We start from the raw sequence: 17,998 nt of genomic DNA on the forward strand, positions 1-17,998 counted from the left end.
CCACAGGGACAGGCAGCCCACGGCCCCACAGAGCAATCCTCTTGCAGATTATCCCGGCCCCCGAGTTGCTCGGGATGAACATCACCTCGTGCCGCATCCTTCCGTGTTGATACACAGCCCTGAGCACCACGAGGATGTGCTGCAGCACCAGTACTATTTATTACATGATTAAATCCAAATACAAAATTAGGGCCAAGGGAAGAAGAAGAGAGTCCCACTGGGGAGGGCAGCAGAACAGGGCTCTCCGCAGCCCGGCAGGCCCTGAGCGAGTGTCCCCTCTCTCGCGGGTGCTGCGCTGTCAGCGTGTCCAGTGTCCTCCAGGCCCCGCTAGCTGGAGGTCGCCTGCTCTGCCTTCAGCACCTCCGTGCTGGGGGGCTGGGGGTCCCCGTGGGCTGGAGGTATTTCATCCTGAGTCTTCACAGCTTGCGTCTTGGTCAGCGTGGTGTAGATGCCCAGGGCCTGCAGGGGATGAAAGAGACATCAGGGAGGAGAGACAACGCACGCTTACGGGGACTGGGAAGGCCCTGTGGGGCAGCGGGAAATGTCCCTGCTGCGGGGCTGTGGCAACTCTTGACAGGACACACGTAGGGCTGGGACAGGGCAGGTCTCACAAGGTAGGCAGGGCCACAGAGGACTCTAAAGGGGCTTTGTTCAAGGTCCTGATGTTGGCATGCTACACCACAGTACCAGACAGCCCCATGGGGGACTCCTGCCAGTGCACAGCGGTGCCTTCAGAAGCTGACCCAAATGTGTGTTCAGCCCTGTTTGGTCACAGGGATGGAGAGGGAAGAGGCAAACTTCCACCTCAAAGAGACAGAAAGTCATCACTCATCTCATATTTTTGCCAGCTTATTTTGGCATGGTAAGAAGGGTGCTCTCTCCTACAGCTGCAAGCTGGCTCAGGTCAGTCCCACAGCCAGGGGCTGCCACAACAGAGACCCTCCTGTTCCCACAGGATGCTGCAAAGCAGCTTCCCCAGCCCACACCTTCTATTTCACACCCACCCACCAGGCCAAATTCCTCCTCATGTCCACACCTCTCCTCTCCCAGCACCATCACCTTCCCCACAGGGGCTGCGAGCTTCACCTCCCTCAGCCTCTGACGAGAGGCAGGGTCCCTCCTTTGACACTGACCTGTGCGACCATGTGGGTGATGTCGCCGGTGTTGGCTGGCAGCAGGACCGTGTTGGAGTCTTTGGCAAGCTTGGAGAAGGCGCTCACGTACTGCTCGGCCACAGAGAGGGAGGCAGCCGCGCTGCCATGCTGCAGAGAGACGGCTGAGGCTCATCAGGAAGGAGGCCGAGTCACGCACCACCGAGAGCTCAGCCGTGCCCGCATCCCCAGCCTGCCCCAGGTGTCAGCAAAACTCTTCGCTAAGATGCCAGGGGGCATCTGCGAGAAAGCCAGGTGCCACCCCAGCTTTGGGATCACCTCCCCGTGCTGGCACCAAAGCTTTGGCTGCCCCAAGGAGCCCTCACTCACCTGCTGGGCCAAGGCAGCCGCCAGGAGCTGAATGGCCTCGGCCTTGGCCTTGGCCCTGACCAGCATGGCATTGGCTTCTCCTGCAACGAAGCACGGAATGCACATCAGAACTGCAACAACACGCTTGCAAGAAGTGCATCAAGAAAATGTGGTGCATGCAACGCCTCCTTTTCCCTAACAATGGCACTACGATTGTCCTGCAACACCTCTCCTGCTGCCCCAGGCTGTGGGGAAGCAACACCAGCTGCAGCACAGCCCAAGGGTCCCAGCAGGGAGGAATGAGAGCAGCTGAGGCAGCCTGGCTCACAGCAGTGCAACCCGCTCCCAGGGAGCATCACCCCTCAATACTGAGGGGTGCAGATCCCCTGGTGTTCAAGGCACGTTCTAGCCAAAGGTGCTACCAGCAGCTTTGTTGATTTGCTCAGCCTTCTCGGCTTCCGACGCCAGGATCTGGGCCTGCTTCTGCCCCTCAGCCACATTGATAGCAGATTCTCGCGTCCCCTCTGACTCCAGCACTGTCGCACGCTTCCGTCGCTCTGCCTCCACCTGCAAACACAGGTCAGATGCCTGCCTGCCACAGCCACTCTGGGGGAATCCCACCCATGGGGCAAGCGCAGCAAAGACACGCTTCTATGTCCCTACTGGGCAAGTGCAACTTAGCAAAGGGTAAGAAGACAGCTACAAAACTCTGAGTGATCCCCAGCGAGGGCTGGTTCTGCTTCCCAGACGCAGTTTGCTGCAGCAGTGAGCACAAACCACAACACGCCACACTGCCCTGGTCCCGGGCATGCTGCTCACAATATACCACACTGACTCCATGTGGGGCACTTGCTGTAACGCCGCTGGGCACCACCAGCTCACAGAAACTGCTCCCAAGAGCACCCACCAGCCTGCACAACCCTCCTCAGTCTGGTCCACATCTAACGGGCCAGCCTGCTTCCCCTCCTCCCCTTCCAAGCCTGCCCTGGGCTCCGGCACTCCGTTTTTCTCAAGGGGAGACCTCCAGCTCTGGGATTTGCTTTCTGCAGAGCCCAGCAGGCCCCGGGGATTTTAAAGAGAGCTGGCAGAGCTCGCATGTACCAGGAAGGGGCCACCACTGCAGAAATAAGAATGGGAATTATTTACTCAATAGCTGTGTGTTCACAGACAAAGTGCCAACAGGCTTCCCTCCCTGCAGGACGGCCCAGAGTGCTGCCAGCTCTGGATGGAGAACAGACATGCTTCATGGAAGAAGAAACTTCCCTCTCATTCCAGATCGCCCACCCAGAGAGCCGAACCTGCATCTGCATGGATTCCTTCACCCGGGGGGGCACATGGATGTCCTTAATCTCGTAGCGCAGACACCGGATGCCCCAGCAGTCTGAGGCTTGGTTGATTGCATCCACTATGTTGGCATTGAGGGACTCACGCTCCTGGCAGGCACAAAAGAAACAGCAGAGAACAAAGGAGAGGTGCTTAGCATGAGACAGGGGTCAGAAATGAAACAGACACCTCATCTCGTGGGCAATGGCCAGCCAGAAAATCCCCAACTCCAGAAGTGTAGGGCAGGGCAAGATGCTTTCCACATCTCTCGGAGGGGTCACCTTCTCCTAGAAAGGGCAGTGCCCCAAATCGAAATTGCTGATACAAGCATTTGGTCTACACCTGGATACAGAGATGTCCCAGGAACGCAAACAGCTCCTGCTTCTGTCCAGTAAACGCAGCACAAGGGTTACAGCCCCCCTGAACCAGGTCTGCCAGGACACTCATCACTGGGCCTAAGCAAATAGTAGCTGACTTGAGAGAAACACAATCACGCCAGCTGGGTTTGGACATTGGCCAAAAAGATCCAAGGCAAGACCCATCTCCAAGGATTCCCAAACAGGTTGATTGAAACAGAAGCCAGACGCCATCAAAGCAAAGGGCAGGTTAGTGTTATACGTATCAGCCTGGCCGTACAGGCCCTGCAGGGTTTCGAGATGCTGCCAGATGTTGGCAGCGCTGGTATCCACCTTCCCTGCTCACCCGGAATACTCTGTCGAGGGAGAGTTTGCCAAGTTCAGATCTCATGGTGGTCTGGGCCAGCTGGGTCACTGCGTATTCAGGATCCTCCACCCCGTAACTGGCCTGGGGAGCAAAAGCAAAAACAAAAGAGCCTGTGGTGTTGCTGAAAGGGATCCCAAAAGAGGCAAGGTGAGGAAAGGTTGTGCTAAGATGAAAAACTGGCCACAGACACCCCCATCAACCTCCTCCTCCAAGAGAGCAGTCCCAGGGAACGCAACCCACCCGCTTGTGGAGCACAGCAAGCCCGACAGAGGCTGGAGCATGCATCTCAGAGAGAAGAAGGCCAGGAGAGGCTGGCCATGGTGGCCGGCTGTGTGAGGCTACACACACAGAGCCTGCAGGGCACAGCCACGGGTGCTGGAGGCTGCAAGCTGCCTCGTGCGTCCAGGGTCAAGCTGGGCCCCAGTACAGCAGGGACAGTACCTTGTAGGGGTCCATGACCCGCAGATAGAGCACTCCATCAATCTGCAGCGTGACGTTATCTGCCAGGAAAAGAATGACAACATCCTGTTTACCAAAGCAGAAAAGAAAAGGCATGGCAGCCCCCCTCTCCCCTGACAGAATTAGTAGAGCTGGGCAGAGTCATTCCTCTCCTTCCTGCTGTCAACAGTGTGGCACGGAGAGAGGGATTAGCTGAAATAGATCTCCTTGTTTAAAATGCTTTGTAAGAAGGATCCCTACATCCTCTACAAAGTGTCTCACTCTGACTTTTAAATACACCAGAAACCTCCAGGTGTCAAGATCAAAACATTTCATGCTGTAGCTATCTTAACAGGTAAAAGATTTAGAAAGGGGAAAAAAAAGAAACTTAACACTGGAGTTATAACAGACAAGTCCACCAACCAGATACAAAATTTTTGTATGTCATTTACAAAAACACAGGGAAGATTTTTCCTGGTTCAACACATGAAAACTTTTGAAATCTAAAAAATTGATTATTGCCTGCTGTATTCATCATGGCAAGAAGTGGAGCAGCACAGAGGGGCACACGGGACGTCCAGGGGTTCTGCTGGTCATAGTGTCATGGGTATGGGCAAGTCTGGGTCCACAGACATTTCTTCTCAGAAAGAGTGGTCAGGCACTGGGACAGGTTGCCCAGGGAGGTGGTAGCGTCACCATCCCTGGGGGTGTTCAAGGAAAGGTTGGACGTGGTGCTTAGGGACACGGTTTAGTGGGTGACGTTGGTAGTAGGGAGATAGCTGGACCAGATGACCTTGAAGGTCTTTTCCAACCTTAATGATTCTACGATTCTAGGAGTCTGGGACATTTCCTCTCATCATTGAGCTGTCCGTTGTTCACCACAGATGCAGGGAAAGGGAAAGGGCAGGAGACAGAACCTTTTCCTTACCTAGGGTGACAGCTGACTGCTCTGGGACATTAATGACAATTTCTTTGAGACTCTGCACGTAACGAATCCGATCCAGCAAAGGGATGAGGAAATTCAAACCCTGCAAAAAAGGTGAGATCACGCAGCTGAGCCCTGAAGCCAGGCAGAAGTTTTCCCACCCAGAGAGCTCAGACAACCTAGAGAGAGATGTACAAACAAAGCCCAAGTACGCGACATGCTGCAGATGCTTCAGGCAGAACAAACGTGGTGAGTTTAGGTTTCTCACTGCTTTTAACACACAATTTTAAAGGAAATTAGTCTGCGGGCACCTAAAAGGATCGCAGCCTGACAGTATAAGCACGGGTGCTCCGACCATCCCCTGAATCCTTGTGCGAAGCACGCGCCTCGCCGCAGCGACAGCGACCTGCCAGACCCAGAAGGGCAGAAAATCAGCTCCTTACGGGCTCGAGGATCCGGTGGAACTTGCCCATCCTCTCCACCACCCAAGCCTCCTGCTGCGGCACGAAGAGCACCCCGATGTTGACGGGCAGGCCGGAGTTCAGCCGCTGCGGTGCCGGGGCCAGCCACGCCGAACGCTTCAGCTGCTGGGCGCGCTGCGGGACCGAAGGCAAGGGATGGAGCCCAGCGGCGGGCGGGCAGCCCCTTGCCAGCCACCACCACCCTCCTCATCCTCCTCCTCTTCCTCCCCCTGCTCCCCCTCCAGGCTCGCAGCCAGCACCCTGAGGGCACATGTACTCTCCAAAGGGGTCTGGGTCTGTGCACCACGGCTGTTCACGGGGCTCCCCCCGGCTCTGGAGCACCCCCCCAGCCCCTTCCCTCACACCCCGCTTTATTTGTAGGGGGCCACAACCCCCCCCCCCCAATCCCCCCCCCGAGACCCTCCCGGCCCCCCAGCTCCGTTACCGCGCGGTCCTCCCCCACCCACCACCCCCCGACCCCTCAGCGGTGCCCGGCCCCGACCGCACCCGCAGCAGCCCGGGCCCTGCCCGGCCCAGCATCGCTCCCTCAGCGCCTCCGCTCCCCGCCCGCCGCCCCGGAACTTCCCCGGGCAGCGCCGCCTCTTCCGGAGCCCTCCCGCCGCCTCCCGGCCCGCCTCAGCGGCCCCTTGCCTCGGTTCCCCTTCGTGTCCCCCGCCACCCCCCCACCCCCAGTCCTCGTTCCATCAGGGAAGCGGTGAGGCCGGGCTCGGTCTCCAAACGTTTATTAAATAAAACCCAACACAGAAGTACCGGTGCGGCGCTCCGGCAGGGGGACAGCTCGCTGCTGAGGCGGCCCACCCCCCCCGGTCTCTCCCCCCACCCCAAATTTATCTCCCCACACACACTGCGACCCGCGGGGCTCCCTTGCTCCAGGCTGGCCCGGGTCTGGCCCCCTTCCTCTGTCATTCCCCAGCCGCAGGGGTGAGGGGATTCACCAGCACGCACCCCCCGATGTTTCAGCCACCACCGAGATGGCGCCCAGCGAGTCTCAGCCTCGCCACTGGCTTTTAACAGAGCCCCCCAGCTTTTAACAGAGTCCCCCCCCCGCTGACAACTCGGCCGCCCGCTCCCTCCACAGGGGGACACGGCCACCCCCGCTGTCCCCTGGCAGCCCCATGGGGCTGGGGGTGCAGCCCCCGCTGTTCGGGTCCTCATCCCACACCTGTAGGGGAAGAGCAGCGCCCTCGATCCTCCACCCCCCCCAGTGACAATAAATACTAATAAATACAAACTTTCCACGCTTTCCGCTCGTGCCCCAGGGACGGGCACAGGCAGCCTCCCCCCTCGCCTCCAGCCGTGCCTCCCAGCTCGGAGCAGCACCGGCGAAAGCCCTGGGCACGTCCCTGGGGTGCCGGGGCTGTCCCCGTCCCTCCTCGTCAAGCCCCTTCGGTGATGGCGGGGGGCACAGCCACGACATCAGGGTGGGTGAGGAGGGTGACACTTGGAGGTGGCAGCGCTTCATCTCTCCTTTACTCATCTCTCCCCGAAGCACCGGGCTGGCAGCCCCGGGGCGAGAGAGAAGGTCAGGCCCAGGGCGAGTAGCAGGGGTTCCTTGGCATCTCCGTGAAAGATTTCAGTTCGTAGGGGATCCCCGAGTCGACCTCAATCGACTTGCGGGAGAAAAGCAGCCGGATGTCGTCGTGAAGGTAGATCTTCCCCGACTTGGAGCTGTGAAACCTGGGAGGAGACTAGTGATAGGACTAGAGGGAACGGCCCTGAGTAGCGCCGGGGAGGTTCAGGTTGGAAATTAGAAATTTCTTCTCAGAAAGAGTGGTCAGGCATTGGAAGGGATGACCAGGGAGGTGGTGGCGTCACCGTCCCTGGGGGTGTTCAAGGAAAGGGTGGACGTGGTGCTTAGGGACAGGGCTTAGTGGGTGATATTGGGGGCAGGGGGGTGGTTGGACCAGATGATCTTGGAGGTCTTTTCCAACCTTACTGATTCTGTGATTCTGTGGAAGAGCCTCAGACTTGCAAGCATGGGCAGCACAGCCTCATCAGGAGCTGGGGACACAACTCCTTCCCCTCCTGTGGCCCCTGGTCAAAGTGGCCACGCTCTGTTTACCTTCAGAGGGACAGAGGTGGCTGTCATCAGGCAGGACAACAGCTCTCTGCAGCCCTTTCAGTGCAAATAGCAGCTGGTTCCTACTCCTCCCCAAGGCTATGGGGTCAGGCTGCCACCCCAGAGGGGGCTGCAAGTTTGGGGGAAGCAGGGACATAGGTGAAGGGGGTCTGGGAGCCCAGGACAGGTCTCCATCCCACCCCATATGCCCTACCTCAGGTGCATCAGGTAGCAGAGGACCCTGCGGGGCGGGCTGGTGCCCGGTGGCTCGCTGGGGGCCACAGTGGCCCCTTCTTCCTCCCCCACAGGCACCAGGAAGATGCGGTGGCGCAGGAAGGTCATGTGGTTGGCCGGCATGTCCTGGAAGTCGTACGTCACCAAGAACATCTTCACCACAGTCTTGTTGGGGTTAAATAAGGTCTGGGGGTAGAGGATGGGTGGGGTTGGGGGTCAGAGTGGCAAGGGCCCAGGAACAGATCCATAGGACAGGGCTGGGGTGTCTGGGGGCAACAACAGAGGACACAAGGGACCAGAAGAGTTGTCCTTGCCCTACACCAGCCCCAAGGGGCTTTGCCTGAGGCTCGGCTCTTATCCAGTCCGTGTCCCTCACAGAACAACCAGCACAGGTCACCCAGAGCTGGCCCACAGCTACATCCTCTCCACCCACCTCCACTCCCATGTTCCCGTCCCATCCCCACTGCACATGCACACCCCACCAGCCTCATCCTTCCCCACATCTCCTGCCCCCTTGTCTTCCTGCCAGCACCCTAGGGGTCCTGTGCTCCCTTTACTGTGCTTTCTTGGTGGCCATGCTACTCCTCTGCACAAAGATTTCTGGCTGCTGCCCCAGCTAAGCAGCACAATACCAGAGAAGCTGTGGCTGTCCCATCCCTGGCAGTGCCCAAGGCCAGGCTGGATGGGGCTTTGGGCAGCCTGGGCTGGTGGGAGGTGTCCCTGCCCATGGCAGCGGGGTGGAATTAGAAGTTACTTCCAAACCAAGCCATTCTAAGATTCTGTGATAATGGAATAACTCCACCCCAGGGAGCAACAGGAGCCCAGCTACCACTCACCACTTGGATGGTTCCAGCTTTGGGGACACTGTAACCCTTCTTTCCCAAGGCCTCCAAGTCAATCACTCCCTGGGGCAAAATAAACAGCATGTGTGAGAGAGAAAAAGCCCACGGAGAGCCCAGCTGGGATGCAGCATGGGGCCAAGACCCCACTTTCTCTTTGCTTTGCAGGTTAACTGTTGCTCCTGCCATAGCTGGTGGTCTCCTCAGACGTGTGGCTGCTTGAGCCGAGCTCTCCAGAGAAGAGCAGCCCCGGAGGACGTGCAGGGTCTGGACACAGCCCCTCACTCATCTCCCCCACGAGCCCAGCTCATGTGCACGTACCAGGAAAGGTGAGGGCGCGCTGTGTTCAGAGATGTCAAAGTAGGTGACGTCCACAGGCAGAGTGGCATGCTGGGGGCAGTAGGAGCCGCTGGCACCAATCTCTGCTGTGAACCCCTCGATGCGTCCTGACGGTGCAAAGCGCCCCTTCAGGATGGACTCCTGAAAGAGCAGGGAAGCGTTAGGGACTGGAGGCTGCCTGCAAGGGACCCTGGCTGCTTTTTCAGAGACAGATCCCATCCAGCCATAGGTGGCCTCAAACCAGCCTTCTGTCATGGAGAAGAACCTGCTGGTTGAGCTCTCCTGGTGGTGAGCAGCTGCCACGTCACATAGCCAACGTGCACGAGGCCCTTGGTGACAAGCAACCCAGCCCCATACCAACTGCCATAGAAAGCAGCCGGCTCCCGTTGGGCTCAGCTTCTCCCAGCCCGATGCCAGCCCAGCCCGAGCCCTTGAGACCCACCTCCCTCCCCAGCAGGCCATCACCGCGTGGGTGCTGTTACCTCAAAGTTGCCCAGCAGAGCATGGCTGACGGTGGTGGTGGCCCAGGGTGCTGCAGAGGAGCGGGTTCCCCTCCGGAGGCTGCTCCGGAGATGTCGCCTTGGGAGAGAGCAAGAATCAGTGTGGGACCAGAGAGCAGATCTCCCTGGGGGTGCAGATCCCTCTCCCCTGCCTGATGGAGATGGAGACATGTCCCTCCCTCCACCCCTTTCCCTGGTAGAAGTTGAACCATTTTCCCAACCCCAGGAGCAGCCTCCCTCCACCCCACAGCCCGGAGTCTTTCGGAGGGGAGATGCCCAGGAACCCAACCCGACCCATCCGCCCCACAGCAGGCTGTAGGGTGCTGGGATCGCTGCGCACCCCGGACCTGCTGCGAGGCAGGAGCCGCTGGGACACTCACGATTTGAGGCGCAGCCCGCTCTTCAGCCTCCTCCCGACCGCAGTGCAATCTGCAGAGCTCTGGAAGGGACATGAAACCAAGGAATGTGTTAGGGCACCAAATGGGGACTGTGCACCACCTCTTGCCCTGTCTTACATCCCTGCTGGGCTGGCATGTGGGGCAGCGTGAAGCATGGAGGGGATGCAGAGCTGCCCAAATCCAGACCTGGCTGCCAGGGCAGGTCTTTCCCCTCCCAAAGTGGCTCTGCTGAGGAAAGCGGTGACAAAACCCTAAACAAGGGTGCAGCACGCAGCCTCCCACCCCATAAACCACATCTAAGGAACAGTAACACGTACAACAAAGCTCCCTGGCCAGTCTGGGAAAAGTCCTATCCCAAGGCGATTCATGCAAAGTCTGGGCAAAGGGTCGGGCTGCCCACAGCCAGGCTCCTACAGCTGTAGGGTGGGGGATTAAAACCAGGGCCTCACTGCTGCTTCCTTTTAAAAGTGCCCCCCTTTTCAGGGGTTTTCCTTTCTGGAAGCCACACAAAGGGCAGCACAACACAAAGGGGTGATGGAGCTAGCTGGCATGACCGGGCTGGAAAACCGAGGGAAGCTGCTGGAGGACCTCACTCTGTAAGGGCAGTGCCGGGGGCAGCCAGGCTGGGGGACAGTCACCGAAAGGCCACATGGACCGGGATGGAGCTGTGTCCCATGCACAGTGCATCCTGGCTCTGAGCAGCAACAAGCCAGGGTGCCTCTGCTTTTGTAGGGTCGGTGGCAGGCAACAGACGTGTCCCAGGGCTCGTGACTATCCACTGCGTTGTGGCACTGGGACAGGACAGGGCGCCGTGCCACTGTGGGCCATGTGCCCAAGAGGGACAGCTCTGGGTGTCTCCAGGCTGTTCCCTGCCTCCTCCCACTCCTCAGCGACGCTCACCTTGGCGGCAGGGAGCAGGTGATTCCAGAAAGGGGCCCCCTTGGCGTCGGTGCTGCGGCAGGATGTGGGCACCGGGTGGCAAGGCAGGGCCCTCTTCTTCCTCGCCGGTGAGGACAGGCTCTCGTCCTCGGAGCAGGAGTCGGCCACAACCTCACCAGCGGGCAGCAGCTTCCTTTTGGCCGGGCAGCTGCTGCCGCTGACCCGGCTGCTCCCGCAAGGCGTCTTCTCCGGGGAGCTCAGGCTGCCAGGCTCGGGGCTGAGCACTGTCTGTGGAGCCGGGGGCTCCTTGCACCCGTTGGCCGCCACTGGCCATTCCTCTCCTCCGCTAGCCCTGCTGCTCTGAGCAGGGCTGCTCCCTGGCTTTTCTCTCCTCCCACCAGAGTCCAGCTGGGACGTTTGTGCAATATTGTGCAAATCAAGGTCAAGTAGGTTGTGGCCACTCGCCCGCTCCCCGTTCTCCCCGCAGTCCGCGGGCTGATCCCCCGGCGGGACGGGACAACCATCTCTCGTGTGCAAAGTACTGCAAGCGATGTGCTGAGGCCTGGAGGAGGAGGAGGCATCCTGCGGCTTGTCCTCTCTGCTGGCCTTGGGGCTGCGGCTGGGGCTGCCCTCGCACCGGTGCTCCACCACCCGCAGCCCGCTATGGGAGAAGTGCTGGGCAGAGCCGCACAGGGAGAGCTCCTCCACCAGCAGACCGTCCTCGAAGGTATCGTCATCCTCCAGGGCAGCCGGCCCGGGGCCCCTGTCGCACTTGCCATCCACCCCCCCGCCACCCCAGTGAGTTCGTTTGGGATCCCGCACCCCCTCCGGAGTTCGCTGCTCGGGGTAGCCCCTCTTGACAGCCGGCCGGCTGCCTGCCCGCTGCTCCGTGCTCTCGTTGGAGCTGGAGAGATGGGAGAAGATGGAGACCTGGTAAACCTTCTGGCGCTTGATCTCCGTCTCGTTGTAGCCCATGAGGATGCCGCGGTGGGTGCAGCGCTGCGAGGAAGGCTCCAAGGCCGCCTCTCCGCTGGGTCGGGGCAGGCCGGAGTCCGCGCTGGGCTCCGGGGGCAGGGACGTCTCCGCGTGGATGTGCCGCATGGAGCCTCACTTGGCTGGGCCCCACGAGGAGCTGGAGCCAGGACAGCCCATGCAGCAGCAGGAGGGGGACTGTAAAGTGCCACAGGTGATGGTGGGAGGGCAGAGGCAGGAGCTGGACCCTCTCCCTCAGGACGTCCGAGTGAGCCCCCCGTTACGGGGTGTGCTGCAGCGCAGCATCTGGAAAGATAGAGGAGAGAGGTCAGCTGGGATCAGGGTCCTCGTCCTGCCTTCTGGAGCTGTGGGAGGTGGGCACCCTGCTCAGACCTCCCTCCCCGGGGATGGGAAGAGGAACCAGCCTGGTGTGGCTTCTGCAGGGAACCCCGCAGCATCACCCACCTGCAGGATCAGCACTTCCCTCCTGGCCTTGGCACAGAGAAGAGTCTCCAGCTGGGCTGGAGGCTACAAGGGACAAGTCTGTGCAAGTGAGGAGAAGGGGGCCTGCCCTCTGTCAGGGACCTGACGTGCTCGTGCTGCTCTGGAGCACAGGAGTCAGGCAGGTCAGACCAGTCCCAGGGGCTCTGGACTGTAATCACCCCTCTGGGCAACAGCAACCAGATCTCTGCGCGCTTGCCAAAGAAACCAACCCCAGCTGCATGCGCTAAAGGAGGCGGGGTTGGCTTTGAGGCTGCCAGCCCCACAGTGGGGACAGGAACCCCTCTGTGCAACCTGGGGAAACCTGAATTATTGTCACAGTTAGCTCTGCCAGCTTGGACCAGAGTCCTGGAACAGCTGGGTGGCACCAGGGGCTGCAGAGCCCACCATGGGTGCCTGCACCAGCCGCCCCACACCGTCCATACCACCCATCCCTGCCTGCTTCGAGGACTCAACCTCCTTCATGCAGCACAAGGCTTCTACTTCCATTTTCAGCCCAGTTTCAGGGTTTCGAGAATCCTGGCCGTGAGCTGTCTGGCACAATAAACCCTAAAATGTCTGCAAGAGGAGAGGAGATGGGATGTCTACTGAAAATTCACTGGCCCACCGAGGAGCTTCAGAGCCTGACAAACAGCCATTTGCCTGTCCCGGCCGCTCTCTCCGCTCTTGTGGAACAAAGGCTCAGGGGCAGGCGTGCAACAGTGGAAGCAGTTCTCCAGGCAGGTCAAGGCCATCTGGAGACTGAGGCCACCAGTGGTATTTTGATCCCTGCTGTGATGGGGATGAGAAGGTGCCAGGTTGGGGTAGTTGAGGCCAGGGGCTTCAAGAGAAGCAACAAAAGGTGTCCCCACGCACCAGTCCGTGCTGGAGGCCAAACGCCTAAACAGCAGCTTTGCTGAAAAGGCCCTGAGAGTCGTGGTGGGCACCAATTTGACCACAAGGGAGTGGTGTGCCCTTGCCACAAAGAGGCTAAATGCTATCCTGGGCTCCATTATGTTGAACAGTGTCAGCAGGTTGATGGAGGTCAGCAGGTTCCTGCTGCTCAGCACTGGTGAGGCCACATCTGAGAGGGTCCAGCAAAGGGCCACTAGGATGATTAAGGGACTGGAGCATCTCTCCTATGAAAAAAGGCTGAGAGCTGGGACTGTTCAGCCTGGAGGGGAGAAGGCTAAGCCACCTGGACTGGTCCTGGGCACCCTGCTCTGGGTGTCCCTGCTTGGGCAGGGGTTGGACCAGATGGACCCAGAGGTCCCCTTCCAACCTCATCCCCTCTCTGAGGCTGCGTAACCCCCATGCTGCAGCCTGTCCTGGCTGCCCCCACACTCACCCCTCTGCAGCAGAACCCCACCGTGCTCCGGATCAACCTCCCCGTCCCGCCGTGGGCTGTCGTTGGCACAGCTCGCTGAAGACACCTGCCAGCCAGGCACCCCCCAGAAGCGGCGTGGCTGCCGTGGAATGGCTCCCACCATCACGGTGTGCCTCCGAACCTTTGCGCCGTCCTCTCCAGCTCTTCAGTCTCCACAGTAGCTCTGAGGGCAAAGAAAGGGGGAGATGGAGGGATGGTGAGATTCAGAGGCTCACCAAGAGCAGGGCTGGAGGCTGGAATCACGGAATGGTTTGGGTTGGAAGGGACCTTAAAGATCACCCCTTTCCAAGCCCCCTGCCATGGGCAGGGACACCTCCCACCAGCCCAGGTTGCCCAAAGCCTGGTGCTGCCTGCCCACAGGGTCAAACAGGCAGAGAAGGCAGTACTGAAGTTCAGCCTCTCCCAGATCCAAAGGTCACATGAATCTATAGGTCACCTCAGGCAGTATTTTCACTCTACTTTCCATTTAAGCCACAAATACTTTAAGCTAAGCTGTAAACTCTCATATCTTGCTTGTCCTTTACACCCCTTTTGCTTGCCTTCCTGCATGAAAACCTGCGTATAGGAACAGATCCCTACTTCTTTTTGGTGATCATTCCATGGCCTGCTTTCCAAGACACTGCAGATCACCAGCAGCCTCTGGGCTTCCAGCTAGCCACTGGGCTCATGCCCATACGCCCCATCCGCCCACAGCACAGGATGCTTTCTGGCCCTACAGACAAGGAAAAGGGCCTGCAATTGCTTTCCTCTGGTAAGAGATTCATGGCAGGGATGGCGGAAAACAGGAGCCTCACTACCCTGAGCACGATGCCCTCCCATCAGCCTCCCCCAGAGCAAAGACAGCAATCCTTCCACGTGCACAGCACTCACCTGCTCAGAGGCACCCTTGATGTGTGAAGTAGATTTGCAGATGCAACACAGCTCTGTTGTGGTCACGATCCACCAGCACTGCTGCTTTGATGCCTGGAAGAGGGCAAAGAGGAGAATTAACCCAGGCAGCAGCTCATGGTGCAACACAGCAGGCAGGAGCCTTTGGGCACCTCCACCCTCAGTCCCTCTGCTATGGGGCTGCTCAGGAGCTTTGCAGTCCTAGGAAGCTTTGGGTGAAGGAGGAAGTGCTGCCCACCGCTGGGGACCGTGCACCTCCCTCCCCATGAAGCCCCAGCCATGGAGCTTCCCTCCAGGCAGCCACTGTCTGTGTCCTGTTGAACAACCTGACCACGAGCAGTGCTCTGAAAGCTGGAAACAGCAGGGCCAGGCACATGAACAAAATCCCTGCGGGGATGCTCAGAGGCACCAAACACCCCATTGCACCTCTTTCTGGCACCCTGGTCCAGCAGATTCTGCATTGGTACAATGAACATGTGGCCTGACCTCAACTGCCACAGAAAACTTGCTGTTCCCTCATTACATTTCCAGTAAGATTTGCAATTAGTCCCAGTCTCCGAGAGCACACCAGCCCAAAAGCCACCTCCATCAGAGCCAGGGCAAGAGCACCGCCAGCGTGCAGCCAGAACAGAGATGCAACACGCCAGCTCCCACAGATCACTCACAGCAGGACAAGTGAACGCTGCAGCACAACAACCCCCCTGGTCCAAAGCCTCGACAAAAGCTCTTTGTAAAGCTCAGCTCCTCCTGGCACCCTGCAGGAAGGCCGGCAGAGGAGCAGGTGGGTGCCTGCAGCCACAGGAGGACATCACAGCGTTGGCACACTGTGCTCTGCCTGCCTGGGATGGGGAGAGCTCTCACCACAGGTAGCTGCTTCCCTCTTCCATCCTGGGGCAGATCTGCACCATGACTTCCATGGCACGCCTGGCCACTGGGAAACAAAAAACCGGCGGCAAGAGTCAGCATGGGGCGGCAGGAGAAAGCCACATCCTTCCTGTGCGTGTCCACGCAGGACAAAAGTGCAGATTCAGCCTGCGCCTTTCTTTCTCTGACCCACGCCCCTCTGCAGCCACAGCCCTTCCCAAGTCCACAGGCAGGCAGGCTGAGCCCTTTGCTCCCCAGAGGCAGCTCCCTTGCAGGAGGAAAGGAGTCTATCAGGAGATGCTGACACCACAAACCTGTCCCAGCTGAGATCTCCACGCCAGTCACTGGGCGGTAGTGTGTACCCCCAGCATGAGTGGCTGCATCTTGTTTTGCCAACCCAGATGCTGCTGCCAAATGCACCGTGCAGGGAAACACCAGGATTCCCCAGCCCACCCCCAAAAGCACCTTCAAGTACACCTGGGACCCCCTCATATGCCCCGCAGCTGGGACAGGGAGCGGCAGGAGCACAGCACTGCTCCTTTCCTGAACACATTGGGAGGGACGGGCCCCTTACAGCACCCAGCTGGAGCCTACAGCCCCTCTACAGAGCAACACGGGGACCCCAAACTACTGCACCGACAGCAGGGACAGGGAGACATCACCTGGACATCTCTCCCTTCTTCTTCCCCCAGAGCCAGGCATCTCCAGAGCCCTGCTTCTGGCAGCCTGGATGGGACAGGAGCACGTCTGGGTCCTCCCCAGCCCCGCAGAGCTGTACAGGTGCCACCCGGGGCTCCCTGTGCCCACACCAAAGGTTTGGTCCCTCCTAAGCCCAAGCAGCTGTGATTTTGTTGGTGTTTTGGCCCATGCCAGTGCTCTAAGATGGGACTGAATGGGCTTTGCCTGCAGGGGGAAGCCTGGCAAGAGCTCCTCCTGCTCTCTGCCCTGCTCACACCAAGCTCCCAGGCCACCCCAACAGCAATGGGGCCAGCAGGGCCGTCATCTGCCCCAGCCCAGCATCCAGACAAGCAGGATGGCCGCTGTGTGGCAGAGCTCCCTCTGTACCAACCACATTTTGAAGGAGAATAAATTCCCTTCTACGGTGCTGCAGTGCCACCAGGGTCACAGCCCTGCTGTGGTTTGGCCAGAGTCTCCCCACACCAGAATCCAGAGCTTCCCCTTCTTCCCCCAGCCTGGCTAGACCTGGGGAAGGGCAGCTTTGGGGGTAATTTGGGGGCAGGACGGGCAGAGCACTGGGACAGGGGCACCTGGCACTGGTGTGAGGAGAGCAAGAGCCGTGTCCAAAGGGACCCAGCAGGACCCACGCAGCTTCCCAAGGCCAGCGAGACAAGGGAACACATGGCCAGGTCTGAGCATCGCTGCCTGGGGCAGAGCACCAAGACCGTGGGCTGGCACGGATGAGAGAGCTTCTTACACCTTTTGGACAATAAAACCAATACCAAGCTGGCATTTATACTGCCTTCTGCTCCCTGTCCTGGGAAGTGCCAAGGAAACCCTTGCAGCCTCTCTGGGTTCAGGCAGGAGAGGGGCTGGCATTACAGGAGGGCAGAGAATCACCCGCAGTACGTGCAGAGCACGAGGCAAGAGAAGAAGCAACGGAAACTGCTGGAAAGTGACTGCCTAGAGGATAAGTCAGGGCTCTGCCAGTCCTATCTGAACCCAGAAAAAGGAAGAAAATGTAACCACTGGACGTGTAAAGCCACAAGGTCCTTGGCACAGGCTGAGAGCGGAGCCTGAGAAGTGCCGGCAGGCAGAAAGTTCCCATCACACGCCCGAAGGATGGCAGCACCAGCAGCAATGCTGCCGTCAGAGGATGGTTTCTCTGTGGCCTGCAAGATCAGGTGCATGGCTGTCAGCAGGGATATAGACAGGCGAGGCTGGGGACCACTTCCAGCACCATCCCTGGGCGAGGCGGCAATCCTGGAGAGAAGGCAGTTAGAGAGGTGCTGCCGGAGCAAATAGTGCCTGAAAGGAAAGATGAATGGGGTGGAGGTGGCCCTGGCACTCCCCCGGGCTTCAGGCTGCGGAGGAAGGAGCTCACGCTTGGTGGAAAGGAGGGAGAGGGGAGGAGAGAGGGTGCAGAGGGAGGGAGCATCCCTGCCCCGCTGCAAGGGCAAGCCCTGCTCTCGGGGGCTCTGAAGGAGGCCCGCTGCTGTGCTAGATTTACGCAGCTGCAGAGCCTCGCTTAGTGCTGGCCCCTGTGCTGATAGCAGGGAGGAAGCCCCAGCCCAGACGGGAAGAGGCAGTGCCCACATCAGGAGTGCGAGCTCCTGGAAACCGCCAGGGACAGCACCAGGGACAGACCCCACGCCTCCCTCTGCCCGATTGCACTGTCCCTCCCTCCCAGCCCGCAGGAGGGGACACCCTCCCAGCGCATCGCTGCAGGGTGACAACACGCCCCGGGACAGAGCTCCCAGGTGCCCAGATGCCCCCCGTCCCCGCCACGGGCTGGGGTCTGCCCCACGGTGCCTTCCCCATCCCCATCCCCACAGGCAGGTGCCGTGGGAGGCTACGTGGGGTCCGAGCCCTCCTGCTCAGCTGAGCCGGGGTAACACAATGAGAGCTCCCCCGGGAGCTCAGGAAGCCCGCAGGCTTTACCCCTGCACCACCTGACGCCCCGCACCCGGATCTCTTCCAACACCTTGCCTCGGCATCAGCGATGCTGACAATAGCCTGCGGCTGGGAAGGGGGCTGGCAGGGTCTGCAGGCAGATACTACAGGCGACGGCCACCTGTGTGTGGCTTTCCCCCCTGCCCAAACCCCCCCCCCCCCCAGCAGCCTCCCCTC

The 17,998-nt window shown here is 59.6% G+C and overlaps 2 protein-coding genes across 10 annotated transcripts in view; both read right to left on the minus strand.

Annotated features, from left to right (window-relative positions):
- Positions 1-135: 135 nt before the first annotated feature.
- Positions 136-5,938, minus strand: STOML2 (stomatin like 2). Its single transcript, XM_035563816.2, has 10 exons — positions 5,838-5,938; positions 5,313-5,465; positions 4,873-4,972; positions 3,948-4,006; positions 3,486-3,587; positions 2,759-2,893; positions 1,883-2,027; positions 1,482-1,561; positions 1,134-1,262; positions 136-459 (listed from the first exon to the last, which is right to left on the minus strand). The coding sequence occupies exons 1-10, from the start codon at positions 5,868-5,870 to the stop codon at positions 328-330; spliced, it is 1,068 nt and encodes a 355-aa protein (XP_035419709.1). The 5' UTR covers positions 5,871-5,938; the 3' UTR covers positions 136-327.
- A 118-nt stretch (positions 5,939-6,056) lies between these two features.
- Positions 6,057-17,998, minus strand: part of ATOSB (atos homolog B) — a 35,766-nt gene continuing 23,824 nt past the window's right edge. For 7 of the 9 annotated variants that reach the window (XM_050716206.1, XM_050716209.1, XM_035563814.2 and 4 more), the window contains 9 exons: positions 14,309-14,401; positions 13,400-13,601; positions 10,621-11,877; positions 9,703-9,761; positions 9,305-9,401; positions 8,805-8,963; positions 8,481-8,549; positions 7,625-7,830; positions 6,057-7,028 (listed from right to left, as the gene is read on the minus strand). In XM_050716206.1, the coding sequence (XP_050572163.1) occupies positions 6,875-7,028; positions 7,625-7,830; positions 8,481-8,549; positions 8,805-8,963; positions 9,305-9,401; positions 9,703-9,761; positions 10,621-11,700 (1,824 nt within the window). In that variant the 5' untranslated portion in view covers positions 11,701-11,877; positions 13,400-13,601; positions 14,309-14,401 and the 3' untranslated portion in view covers positions 6,057-6,874. The remainder of the gene's footprint in view (positions 7,029-7,624; positions 7,831-8,480; positions 8,550-8,804; positions 8,964-9,304; positions 9,402-9,702; positions 9,762-10,620; positions 11,878-13,399; positions 13,602-14,308; positions 14,402-17,998) is intronic. The other 2 variants (XM_050716212.1, XM_050716211.1) reach the window with 1 other exon arrangement.

Source organism: Cygnus atratus, chromosome Z (assembly GCF_013377495.2).
Source record: "Cygnus atratus isolate AKBS03 ecotype Queensland, Australia chromosome Z, CAtr_DNAZoo_HiC_assembly, whole genome shotgun sequence".
Taxonomy (NCBI): domain Eukaryota; kingdom Metazoa; phylum Chordata; class Aves; order Anseriformes; family Anatidae; genus Cygnus; species Cygnus atratus.

What these genes read in the sequence shown, in the direction of transcription:
- STOML2 (XM_035563816.2), bottom strand. Translation starts at nt 5,870, where the DNA reads ATGCTGGGCCGGGCAGGGCCCGGGCTGCTGCGG. An exon ending in CAGGGCCCGGGCTGCTGCGG is followed by an intron (nt 5,466 to 5,837) that starts GTGCGGTCGGGG and finishes TCGGTCCCGCAG; the next exon opens with CGCGCCCAGCAGCTGAAGCG. An exon ending in TCCACCGGATCCTCGAGCCC is followed by an intron (nt 4,973 to 5,312) that starts GTAAGGAGCTGA and finishes CCTTTTTTGCAG; the next exon opens with GGTTTGAATTTCCTCATCCC.